Source organism: Crocuta crocuta, unplaced genomic scaffold, assembly GCF_008692635.1.
Source record: "Crocuta crocuta isolate KB4526 unplaced genomic scaffold, BGI_CrCroc_1.0 scaffold654, whole genome shotgun sequence".
Taxonomy (NCBI): domain Eukaryota; kingdom Metazoa; phylum Chordata; class Mammalia; order Carnivora; family Hyaenidae; genus Crocuta; species Crocuta crocuta.
The window spans coordinates 359,809-373,836 of record NW_027527817.1 but is presented as its reverse complement, the minus strand read 5'-3'; the positions used below and the strand labels follow the sequence as shown (position 1 = coordinate 373,836).

Below are 14,028 nucleotides of genomic sequence, written 5' to 3'. Positions count from 1 at the left end.
TCTCTCTCTCCTTCTGCTCCAAAATAAACAAACATTAAAAAAGAAAGAGAAAATTTAATATTTCCATTGTTTCAATTTAACTTAATTCAGTTCTATGCATATTCACTAATTGATTTGATAGTCTAATTGAGATTAAATAAACTATATGTTATTATATGTTTTTTAATATTTCTACTGTAATGAAAAAGACCCATAAATATTTAATTCAATCTTAGGTTGAAATTATTAACTGAAATTCTATATTTACCTACTCATGCATAAAAGATCAACAATCATCAAAACTACAGCCCATATACACAGGACCTTTAAAATATTTATTTACTTATGAATATGATTTCCCTGTCAAAATATATTAACAGATTTCTTTGAAATCATTTAATGGTACATATTAAAGTGACTGAATGTAATGTAAGTATACTTTTGTGAATATAAACATGAATTAAAACTTCTAATTTGGAAAAGGGCTGTAGATTTTAAAGTTCAAAATATTTACACTTTTTAAAGGAGGAAACTGAAATTGTAAAAATATAATTTATTATGTTATATATAATTATATATTAGGCACAGGCTATGCAAGTGGCGAGTGAAAGATTAGACAACTTTTCATTTCTTTTGTAGGAGGCAAATGATCTATAGATTAATTTAGGTCCCTATACTCTTAAAGAAAATTCTAATGTTTTGCTCCCATGGCTGTACAAAGTTACAAAAGAAAGGATGTGTGGCCTAATTGTTTAAACTCAGATATATAAGAACTTTTGTTTAGAACTAACAAGATAGGAAAAATGGAAGAATAAACCAAATAAGAAGAGAAATTTTAAATTTATTGCTATGGGACTTGCTGCATGCATAAAACATCGAAAAGGTTTGCATTTTTGTTGCTCAGCAGATGTTTTAGAAAGATGAAGCATAATTGACGGGGATGTAAAGTTAATTAGTTGCAGAATATTTTGTTGCCCTGGGCCCATTCCTATAATACCGGTGCACCTGCAATTTGCCTCTGCACATATGTGAACTCATTTAGGGGGAGAGGGAATTTTCTTCACAGTTCCCTGCCCATCCTATTATTAGAGACCCGATCCTTGCAGTCCAGGTTGTCCTAGTACATGTTATCAATTAAAATTAAATACATCACTGGTTAAATGGATAAAAGGAAGACAGACTCATTTCCAACCTGGACTTTTCAATCTGCTCCTTGCCTATCACAGTCCTTTCTCTAGTTTTCATTAATTTCCCAAGAGGAAAAACAATTCAGCCTGCTCTGCAAAATGAGATGGGGAAGTCGGCATAACTGTGCCCCTAAACAGCATTTCTGCCTCAGGATGAGAATATTTAACTGCATTAAGGTAAAATACAGTTCTGGCAACAAAGCCAAGACATTTATACACACGCGGAGAGCATCTCCTTTGCTCTCAGGTGTGTGGAGGTCCCAAGATGGCTGCAGTCTCTTCCTACTCTCCACAGCAGCTGTTGTGAGGCAGAACTTAATACAACCTGAACAAGAAGAGCCATATTGAAAGTCATTCTTGTTGAGAGGGTTGTCATAACCTTGAATCCATATTATTTTGCTGTCCTGGTTTTGCTTATTGCACTGATGGTATATACTCTAACAAAGGACATTTATTTTTTCTAAGTTCTATGAATACGTTGTATAACGCTTGTATTTTAGTTGGCATGAAATTGTGAAATGAAGATCCAAAGCCTTTTTCAAATAACTGTTAGACAAGTCTGAGGACATGAATTGGTTGCCATATGACTTCTTTTATTACATTGAACATCACTATAGTTATTAATTTTTGTGATGTGAGACATATTAAAAGCCATATATTCTGTACTTGTTTGCAATCTCTTTTTGAAAAGTATGATTTTACAGGTTTATTGAACCAAAAGCAACTATTTGTAGTAAACAAGATAGAGCTATTCCCTAAACTACTGCAGGGAGGCATGGGAAGACATGCAAACATCAATAACTATTAATGTAAAACAGGTTATAGGAAGCTTTGCCTACTTAATCAACAGGGGCATGCCTTGTATTGTTATTATTTCCAAGTGTAGGTAAAAACTTCATTAGAGTTGTTTGAGTGGATAAGGAACAACCCAATCTTATTACTGCTTTTCCTGTCCTTCCATTACCCTCTCTAATTGTCTAACTGCTGATTCTAATCTGCTGTGAACTGGGAAATTATATAATCAGGCTTGTTAGAATTTTGTCTAAAATTTAATAGGCTTTGTGTCAGGCCTTGTAAAGGAGTCAAGTACATGCCCTTTTAAAATATTTTTTGGCTTCTTTGAGCTTTTGTTTGTTTGTTATTTTGCTTCTTTGCCTCCCTCCCATTTTTAATTAGCCAAGTATATGGTTTTATTTTTCCAAGATGGCTGCAGCAATATCTCCCCTCCCATATTCTTTTCTGTAGAATACCCTTGCCTCTCTGCATCAAGGGGAGAGGCTCATTTCCCTCTCTTTGCATTTGTGTTGGCTTTAGTGACTTGGCTATAATCAATAAAATGAAGTATAAGTGATGCTGTGTGACTTGTGAGGCCAGGTCAGAGAAGGCCATGGCTGTGTTGGATCACACTGCCTTGAACATGTCACTCCCTCTCAGAGCACAGCCACTGCACTGCAGCAATGCTGCACAAAGAGACCTCATCCCGTTGAGCTCAACCTTTGAGCCCTCCCAGTCCAAGAGCCAGAGATATGACTGAAAAACTGAAGAAGCCCCCAAAGATTCCAGTCCCTAGCCATTTGATTCATACCCAAATAGTCACATCTTCCCAACTGTGTCCCAGGTATTATGGGCAGAGATAAGCTGTTCTGACTGTGTCCTGTCTGATTGCCCAGCCCAGAGAATCTATGAGCATAATAAAATGGCTTTGGTAATGTGCTGGTGGGTTTGGGGATGGTCTGTCATGTGACAGTAGATAACAGGAACATTAGATGTGATTATATGTGGTTATACACAGCTTAATAAATACAAAGTAAACCAGGAATTTATCCTTTTCCCAATTCTGTCCCAAACACTGCTCATTTTCACAGAGTTAACAATGGCCATCAGCATTTCATTTCTAACCTGTGAATTACTTATGGGAAGATACTATATACATATATGTATATGTACATATATATACATATACACATGTATACACATGTGTATATATTTGCTTTTATAACCTCAGTTTTTAGGACAATTTCTGCACAGAGTAGGCATCTAAAAAATTTACTTAACCAAACATACATTGGGGATATGCTCAAAGAGGGGAATTTGTGACCTATGAAATGCCTAAAGGATAACACTTTGTAAAATAAAATATTTGTGGTATTCAAAAGGAAGACACTACATAAAAAATGAGGATACTCCTTTGACTGCTTTTGAGTAGCATAATGATGTATAAAGGCATATCTAGTATTAATGATGCTATATACACACCTACCAGTATAATTTATGATGGCAAATAATGGAAATGAAATCAAGCATGAGAATAGACTCACGTTAGTGCTTCAGAATAATTATAATGAGGTGTAACTCCCAGAAACTTCTGGACTTCATCCATCACAGTAGCTGGGTCAGATCTCAGCTGCTGTCCATCAATAATTAGCAACTATAAAGTCAAAAATAGTCACTTTATGAAGAACAAAACTAAATTAAATAGACTGAGCTGCCCCACTTGACCTGGTATAACATTAATCAATTAGGTCAGCATGAATAGGAAGAAAATATGCAGTACTTAGAATACATTTTAATATTTACTATTCTTGTGTCCTTCCAAATAAACAACAATTAAAGTTTGCCATAGGCATCGTTTATAACCCTTAACTAACTTGATTGTTAATCAGAAAGAAATGTAGATACTCTCTTGATTTAGTAGCTCAATAGAAACTCAATTTTCCATCTGTCATGTAATCAGAAAATTATCCAGCCTACAGGATCCCATGAGCTAACCTTGGAGTAAAGGCCTTAGAAATAACATATAGATAAAAATTACTCATCTATTCTCCTTGTAACCAACGACAGAGAACTGAGGTTTTAGTTGTGACCTGATCTGGAGTAAAGAATATAAGCAATATGCTTTCTTCAAATCCTTACCTCATGTTCTATCCCACATTCCTGGAGTTGTTACAGCATTTTCCATTTTGACAGTCTAATGCATGACCTTCTTTCCTTATAAGAGTCCTACAGGACAGATGTCAGAGTATCTGCACATGGTATTCCATAAAGGTATTGTCTAACTAGCTGTTCTACTAGTAGTTGAGTTATTGCCTATGAAACCCGTGATGTCTTCCATATGATGACTTTGCACTTTAAGACCAGCTACTATCTAAAAGAAGATCCCAAGAGTATGTTTCACGGCCACTTAACATTTTAATACTATTATTGACATAAACAGTATAAAAATTGGGCCTCTTGGGTAGCTCAGTCGGTTAAGTATCCAGCTCTTGATTTTGACTCAGTTCACGATCTCACACATTGTGAGATCGAGCCCTGTGTCAGGCTCTGCACTGACAGCACAGCCTGCTTGGGATTCTCTCTCTCCCTCTCTCTCTCTGTCCTTCCCCTGCTTGCTCTTGCTCTCTCTCTCAAAGTAAATAAACATTTTAAAAAATATGAAAATCCACAAATCTTCTTTAGATATGATTGTCTCATTATAAATTTTTATCTGTGGCAATGTTATTTCTTACTTTCTGTTTGTCAAATGCAATACAGCCAAAATATAATTAACAGAAGAAATTAATTCTAGGACCTTACCTGAGAAGTAGCAAAGTAAGTTAGCCATCTTTCGATGTGGACTGCATACCATCCAGGTACAAGGCACCTCCTTTGCAAAGCTTTCAGGTCTGATGGGGCCCAGTGTCCGGTTGTAATAACTTCATAGAAATTAAATCTCAGGGCAGCTGGATCTTCATGTGATCGTTGGTGCTTTAACAAGAAAGTCCATTGTAAAATTAATTTTCTTTATGCCTGCACGGGTATGTGTGCATGTGTGTTTGATGTATGTATATGTGTGTGTGTATTTTATTTCCAAAGAGTAATGAAAAATGGTAAAATTAATTTTAGAATGAAAAAATAAGAGGAAGAATGCATATATTAAAACTCAGGCTTTCAGCATATGTACATACATCTGTGGTCGTCTTCGTGTCTAAAATGTTTAGGTGCAAGGCAAGAGACGCAGTATAGGATTGTCTTTGACGGGTCTGATTAAAAGTGAATAGATGTCAGGGGCTAGATAAATCAAGCCCAAGGAAAAGAGATTGAGATTGGCAAGAGTAGGCTTACACTTTACTTTGCTCATTGTTTTATCACAGCTACTCCTGCAGTAGTAGCTGCAGGACCCCTTTTTCCCAAGACCCCTGTGTGGCAGATGCTATGAGTACAGAGAAAGCAGATGTCTATTCCTAATGCTTGTGGAGGTGTCACAAGGATGTTGATGCTGCCCCACATCCTTTCCTGTTGCTCTCCCAACAGTTTCTGCCCAACCCTGCTCATTTCCAAGTACTGCTTCACTCCTACTTTTCAGTACCAAATCCTCCCCATCTTTCATATCAAACTATCATTAGTCAAGCTCAAGAGCCCAATACAATGAGAGATGAACTTAGCAGTCAATACAATTTCCTAAGCGCTCACAAAGCTCCTTACCAGAGCAAAGAACTGCAATTGATTCTGGAGATAAAAAGATATAAGCAAAATGTCATTTCTATCTTCAAAGATAAAAATTTTATATGGGAGACAAGAGATTAACAGAGTGTAATAAAGTCATATATTTGACTAGAGGTACAAATTATTTGCTGTGGAAGCCAGACCTATAAGTGATTAGTTCTGAATGAAAGATGATGGTTTCTTTTTTAATGGTTAAATTTTTAAACTAAAATGTACTAAGAGAGATTTTTAGAAGTAGAAAAAATAAGCATAGAAACTGAACTTTTTTCCTTAGGTTTGAATGGAAGTGGATGAATTGAGGGAATGGATGAATGGATTTTGCAAGACATTAAAAGTTTAACATAAAGAAAATCAGCTGCAGGATGAGCATAGGAGTGTATTACGATTTGATACATTTGTGTGGCAGCACATCATCTATGTGAGAAAGAACAGTCATTTCAAAAGTAAAGATGATTAAGAAGTGACTAAACAGTAATCAGTAAGTGGTCGATTGGGGAAACAAGACTTCTGAAGCCCTCTCATTATTGTACATTTATTGACATTCTTATATGTATACACATTGTGCTGAGTACTCTGAGACTACATAATACATGGAATTGATATAATGTATAGAAACTATATACTATGAATAAGGAAATATAAAAATACTACGTGCATATAATATGTTAATGCTAAAATTTCTATTTTAAACAGTGATAATATGGAACTGTACTTAACCTGCCCTATATCGAATTATAAAAGTTTAACACATTGGAGTGCCTGGGTGCTCAGTCGGCTAAGTGTCTGACTTCGGCTCAGGTCATGATCTCATGGTTCATGGGTTCAAGCGCCACGTCGGGCTCTGTGCTGACAGCTAGCTCAGAGCCTGGAGTCTGTTTCAGATTCTGTATCTCCCTCTCTCTCTGACCCTCCCCTGCTCACTCTCTCTCTCTCAGAAATAAAGTTAAAATAAAATAAAAGTTTAACACCAACTTTTCTTTATATTCAGCAACTAAGAAGATTAGCTTAGAAATATGACCAGAAGTCACAAAGGAACATATTTTATGGGGAAAAGAATCTCACTATAGCTTCTCTGTGAGGCCCATTATAAAGATGCGGGGTGGAAATTACAGTGGCAGGTGACATTTGTAGGAGTTTCTGAATTACACCTGCTGAGCTTTGGATTTACAGTATTACTGAATAGACAGGACTAGCTCGGTAATAGGCTGCATTCTTTTGAAATGTGGAGCGGTCTGGGGACCCTACTCTTAGCAATATGGCAATAAAAATATCAGAAAACATAATTCCTTTCAAGGGTGTATGTTCAATGCATTTATTTGAAGAAGCAGGCACAGATTCTCATTTATTTAAATAGTTAAATCCATGTAAAAAAAGGATTCATATAAAAATGCTCCATGGTTTCTGCTTGGAGAATGTGTAACATTTTTCCCCAAGGACTTGTATGCAAAATTTTTAATTAAGGCTTCATATTTTCATGTTTTTGTCACCATTTTGAAAAAAGTAAGTTTATCTTGCACTGCAATATGAATTTTCATAAAGTGAGAAAGACACGTTTTTGTGTCTTGAAGGAAACGGTGACTCATGGAATCTAATCATAGTAACTAGATCTTGCTCCCAATCCCGGTGTTCAGCTTGGACCCCCAACCACATGAAATCCCAATGTACACTTGGGTTATGATTCCTTGTCCATTATTCCTTGTACTTGGCCATATTCTAGTGAGGAAAGTCAAGAAAAAAGAATGAATAAAAAAATATAGAATGGGTAAAAAGTAAATAAATAAGAAATTAACACAGAAAAATTACTTGTGTGTTTTTAAACATTCCCTGTTAGACTTGTTTATTTGAGCATTAATTTACATATGCATTAAACATACAGATACACAACAAACTGTGACATCATAGCCTGATCCAAAACCGAGAGTCAGACACTTAACAAACTAAGCCACCGAGGTGCCCCAGAAATGGAAGGATTCTTAGCCAGAGGCCCACTGATGTAATTCAGAGTCTGTGAACTTGATTCTGAGAAAAAAAAAAGTCTCTTTATTTTTAGTAACTTGTAAATGAAATTTTGCACTTAATTTGCCTATGAATTTACTACCAATAAAAATAGGTTATTTTTAGATCCCATTGTTGCAGATACATCAAACCGTTGTTTATGCTCATCCTGCTTCAACATTACAGAAGAATTAGTCTCAACATTAGACCTTATCATTGAACTGTTTAATAAGTAAATATTTGCTACTGATTTAAAAATTACTTTGACAATTATATTTCAGGAAACTTAATTCTATGTAATTCTATGTAGTTTTATGCTTTTAAAGCATATTTCTGGGTGCCTGGATGACTCAGTCAGTTAAGCATCTGACTCTTGATTTTGGCTCAGGTCATGGTCTCACCGTTTGTGACTTCAAGCCCTGCATTGGACTCTGTTGACAGCATGGAGCCTGCTTGGGATTTTCTCTCTCTTTCTCTCTCTCTTCTCTCTCTCTCTCTGACCCTCCTGTGCTTGTGTTCTCTCTCCCTTTCTCAATAAATTAATTAATAAATTGAAAAATTATTTCTGGAAAGGGACCCATAGAGTCTAGCAGCTGCCAGAGGGTCTCCACAGAAGAAAAGTGAAGTTTACAAATGGAGTCCTTCCTTCTCATGTAAGCTATTTCCTATACATCCCTTCCTGGCACCTCAGAATCCTGACAGGACTGATTCCAGGTTTCTCCCCCAGGTTTACACATCTCTCCTTTTTTGGAAACTCCCCATAAATCACATTGTTACCACCATAGCGGACAGTTTCCTTGAAACTGCTTTACCTTCTCCGTAACAAGCATGTGTCTTGATTTTTCCCCTTTGAAATCACATTTCTATTTCTACTTCCTACTTAGACTTTCCTTCACCAAATCCATCTGATTTTGCTCTTTTCATTCTGTTGCTAAATGTTCCCCTTCCCTACATGTCTTTCAACTCCGTGAAAATAATTCAGGCCTTGTTGTCTAATTTCTTAGCAGCTGTTTGACACTCTTGTCACCTCCTCCATTTGGTAGTCTGTGCTCCCTTGAAGCAATGTCACCACATTCCTGGATTTCTTTCTTCTATCCTTCTGGCTGTATTCTCTTATCTCTTGGGCTGCCTCATCTTCTCTATACTTTTCTTCTCTAAACTCTTTCCTTATGCAATTTTACCACTTTGATGGCTCTTCTTTTTTGCCTCTGATTCACAAATTTCTGTCTCAAGCTCAGACTCTCCCCAGGGTGCCTGCTAGCTAATTCTACTGTTCCTTTCAGTACAACAGTGATTCCATACTTCATGATCACCATTTGTGCCACATCGTTAGCAACCCCCCCCAACCAGTCCTTTATCCTTCTTCAGTGCTTCTATTTTGGGGGGAATATATACTCAGCATCCAGTTGCCCACATCGGGAATTTGATTCACCTGACACTGTTTTCTCACCAGGTTCTATTGATTTTAATCCCTACCGTCTCTTAAGACTTTATACTTCACTCAGTTTCTACTTACTCTCTGTCAATGCTACCTCATTTCTCAGCAGGACTATTGCACCAGCTTCTATTCGATTTCCCTGAATAGTCTTCTTTTCCACTCCACTCCATTCTTCAAATAGCAGATAGTCTGTTTTCTAAAAGAAATCTGGTGGTCATACACCGTCTTAACTTCTCAAAGGCTTTCAGTTACTTGAAGAATAGCGTTCATGTGGTCCCCCCACCTGAGGGTCCCAGCCCCTGTGTACATCTCGGATTCGTCTTCCATAGATCCCCACCTCAGGTTTGGCTCTCTAGTCACACTGAGTTTCCTTAGTTCTATAAATATGCTTCCGTTCTACCCCCACTCGGTTTATACTGAATCATTGTTCAGTTTTAAATCGAAAGTTTATTTCTCAAGCAAATGCTCTCTTAGCACCATAAACATTTTCTCACACAGCATTCAAAACTTCTAATTATATACCTTTGTGATTATTTGATTAATATGTAGCCACATCTTAAAATGGACACAATGTTTCAACTCATTTTCTACTGATTAAAACCATTGTTAAATGTAGTTGCAGAATACTGCCTTTCAGTGTGACACAGATCTATATTGTTGGGTATTTATGTTTCCTTTCTTTGTCTTTATTGTTTGAATAGTGCTGCGATATATAAAAGGATAAATATTTGTCCACCCCTTTGAAACTTTCTTTATGATTCATTCTAGAAGAGGATCCATAACACGAAAGAAACTTCACAAAGCTATTTTGATAATTATCACCAAATTAGTTTTTAGAAAGGACCTCCATCTACACCCTCCTATAGGAATGTTTGAATATCTTCACCATCACAGCCTTGCCAGGAGGATGAACAAACATTACAGTTTCTGTTGAGATGATATTCAAAAAAAGTATCATTTTTATTTATATTTTGTTGATTCCTAATTGAGTTGATCATTTTCCATAGAAATAGTTGAGCAGTTGCATTTGTGTGTATTTGTGATATGAAATGTCTATCTATGCATTCTGTTTGTTTGCTCATTTTTCTACTGAGGTATTATACTTTTTTATTTTCACCAATTTACAGAAACTTTTTTTTTTTTTTTACAAATTAAGGGCACTAAACCATTTGCCATGTATTATTAAAGTTGCTCTACCTAGATATGTATTTTTAATTTTGTTAGTTGTGATAGACTAATATTTTACATGTTTATGTTATCCAATCAACTAATTCTCTGATGTATGCTTTCTATTACTTTATGCCTGAAATTCCTTGCCTGACTTGACATGAATTAAGTATACAACTTTTATTTCTTACAATTTGTTTTTCTTCTTTTCTTTTCCATTCTTTATTTTTTTCTGTGTGTTTAGTTCTATAACACTTGACCAATTTAGTACATCTGATCATCTAACTTTATTTTGGTACTCATTATTGCTTACATTTAAGTTCTGGCCAAATATTTATAATAGTATTTTTTACTGCTTCATACCTGGTACCAAGAATATGCCCTGTCTGAAGGGTCGATGAGGATGGTGATGATCTTGGCTTTGGGGACCAAAGATGCAGCTCTCTTGGGAGCTTCTTCTGAATGGAAGTAATTAGCACTCTTTTCAAATAGAAAGTCACTTGTAATGTTGGATGGAGTAGGGAAAAAGTCCATATACCTGAAGGCAGAGAAAGATAATTCATTAATTTGAGTTCTAAGTTTTTTTTTTAACATGCAATGGATATGAAATAACTGAACATATTTACATTCATTTATATTGGTTTCTAATTATTAGTGTTACAATAGTTGAAATTTTGAAATTTGTTACAATAGTTGAAAACAACCTGAAATACTAATTGTCCTAATGAACTATTAGGGGAAGGAGTGAGATGAAATAGGTGGATTTTTAAAAGTTTATTTATTTATTTTGAGAGAGAGAGAAAGAGAGAAGCAGAGAAAGAGGGAGAGAGAGAATCTCAAGCAGGTTCCATGCTCATCACTGGGAGATTGTGAGCTGAGCCCTAAGCCAGATATTAAGAATCCCACACTTAACCAACTAAACCACCCATGTGCCAGAAATAGGTAGATTCTTAAGAACGGAGGAAAAATCCTTTAGATTTGGGTTGATATTCTGTGTTATCAAAAGTCAAATCCTGAAATATTAAGTTTACCCTTGGCAAACAGCAAATTACACAATATTGCCTGGTGAATATTTTAAAATAGTAATTGCATGTTTGCAAACTTGAATTCAAATTTTTAATTTCGGATGAAAGTGCACAAGAGAGGAAGATGTGTAAATCAGAATAGCTATAAAATCCTAAACAGATTAAGGCATAGCTGCTCTTCTCCTTTTTAACTTTTGCATAATTTGTACTATGTGTAGCAATGTGAACACATTATTGTCTATCTAGAGTAATTAAGAGGATATTTCCTGCCAGTTGATCCTGTGGTGCCTCAGTAGGTTCACTCCTCCATATGCTGTTGGAACATTCCTCTGTGTGTAGATTATGGAATCAATATGTTCAGAGGTTAACTCAGTGCAAGGCTTTAATTATGTGTGTAATCCTCCTTACAGCTCATCACTTCTCTAACCCTCAAATGTTCTAGAAATAAATAATGAGAGCAATTAAGAATTCATATAAGACACTTATTTTCCTCTTTGACACTTGTTATTATGTTTCCCAAATGTGAAGTGGTGAAAAGTCTCATCTATATTCCTGCTTAACAATTTGTGTTCCATTTGAGCTCACAGATAAGTGAAAATTGCTGTTCTGCTTTTAGTAACTTGCATGCACTTCCAAAATTCATTTAGTTTTTTAAAAGGAAGGTAGAACAGTGATATCCTAGGTGCAGAGTGGGTACCAGAACTTCTCCCTGGCATTGCCCCTCCCCCACTCTGACCCTAGCTTGGTCTCAACGCAACAGGCCTCTTGTTGAGACCAGGTTCATGTGTGGTGTTGACATAAAGTTACACACTGCCAAGGTATGCATGTAGGGGCATTTTCCTAGGGGGAAAGTTGTCTCATATAACTGGAAATTGGAATTAGAGCTGTATTTTCTTAGAAACTGTAATAAAGCTAAGATAAAGCTCCAGAGTAAAGATCAGTTGTAATATCAGATTTATTCTATTTCAGTTTAGGGAAAATATTGTGATTTAAAAATTTTTCATAATTTATTAAATGCAAAGTAATATTCCTTTTATGCATATGTGTAAATAGCATTAATATGGTTTTGGAAATGCTCTGTTATTATTTGCATGACAAATATCAGCTTATATTATAATACAACATTCTACAGTCTATGTGGTTAATGAAGATACATGTCACAGAGTAGGAAATAAAACAACTTATTTATTTGTTTCCTTAAGCATCATTTGTGAAGACAGATTATGTATTTAGTTAAAAAAATTCCAGGCACAGTAAAATAATAATATGCTTAAGCAGAATTTTAAATATCCTTATGAATAATTCTGACAAAAATATCCCATAATGTTCTTTATGCAATCATATTAATTTACCAGAAAAATATTATCATTATTGCACTGTCCAAATCAAATTATAGGCAACACTGATTAAACATATCGTTGTTATAAATTAATTTCTAATTCACTATGGTCGAATTGAGCATAATAAATTTACGCTGTAATTATGTAGATGCCATGCATACATCTATAATTGCTCTGCTATGATTGAGCATTTGTTAATAATGGAGTTTATTTTTTGTTATTTTCCTTACCAATCAATTCCCTTGTGGTAGTTGTTGCCGTTAAAGAATTGAACTTCTTCAAATGTTTTGGGGCTGGGAAGATTGCTGATGATGGAAGGGTGCATAAGAAGAAATAAATAAAGTGCGGTTGTTCCTATTACAAAAAAGGAGGCAAAAGATTATATATGACAACAAAAGAAGAGACAAATACTATTTTACCAAATTTTTGTTCAAGGAGTAATATTCGGAAGCCCAATTTTTTTCTGGTGTCAAAATGACTTCCTAAAAATCAATTAGGTGTATTTCATGTGGCAACAATCTAAGTATTGTTTTATTAGTCTTCACGGTTCCATTTACCTAAACATCTGATTTAATATTTGTACAGAGGCAAAGTTGAACAGACTGAGGATATAGCTTATTTTTGTCCTCAATGTATTTTTTACATTTTTTTGTTTGATATGCAGTAACTGTTCTCCCGTTTATAAGATGATACAAAGTTTCTGCTTTAAATTATTCTATATGTGGTAAAAAGTCAGTTTATTTGAAGATGAAATATGAAATATACCACAGGAGAAGCACAACATACAAAAAATACAAAAAGCACACAGGTGTTTGTACAAAGATATGACAAAACTGGGCATCTGAAGGGGATGATTCTGTACTTTAAGAAGGAAGAGAACTTCAGATACTGGCAGTTCAATTTCCCTCCTGGAGTCAAGTGAGAGGCTAAAGCATCAAGGGATTCCAGCACAATACTTGAACGTGGTGGGTCTCATTTTATATTACATTCATATCAATACAATTCAATAAAACTACTCAACAGATGCTAACTGGTGCTACTCTGTGCAAGTCCCTGGTGATAATTCTTCTTTTATTTTTTTATTCCTGGTGATAACTCTTGATAATAAAAACTCATTTGCTGGCCTTGATAAACTTAAGGTATAAGTGTGGGCTTGGGCCAAGTAAACAGGTAATTGAAATATAGTGAGTTTCCATACTGAGAGAAGACCAGAGTGGCTTTCCAATACATGAGAAAATGAGTGACTTAGACTTGGGAAGTCAGTGACAGCTTCCAAGAGGAAGTGTTTTCTCTGGTTTTGCCTTAAAAATGTAAGTGTTCCCATGGATGGACCTTGAGGGTGTTATGCTGAGCGAAATAAGTCAGGCAGAGTGTCCTACCCATCATATGTTTGCACGTATAGGAGGATTAGGAGG

The 14,028-nt window shown here is 35.5% G+C and overlaps 1 protein-coding gene across 2 annotated transcripts in view; it reads right to left on the bottom strand.

The window, feature by feature from the left end:
- Positions 1–14,028, bottom strand: part of LOC144241023 (bifunctional heparan sulfate N-deacetylase/N-sulfotransferase 4) — a 246,044-nt gene that overhangs the window by 3,197 nt on the left and 228,819 nt on the right. For both annotated transcript variants that reach the window (XM_077775467.1, XM_077775470.1), the window contains exons 8-11: positions 12,844–12,967; positions 10,612–10,786; positions 4,740–4,910; positions 3,485–3,594 (exon numbers count right to left, since the gene is read on the bottom strand). In XM_077775467.1, the coding sequence (XP_077631593.1) occupies positions 3,485–3,594; positions 4,740–4,910; positions 10,612–10,786; positions 12,844–12,967 (580 nt within the window). The remainder of the gene's footprint in view (positions 1–3,484; positions 3,595–4,739; positions 4,911–10,611; positions 10,787–12,843; positions 12,968–14,028) is intronic.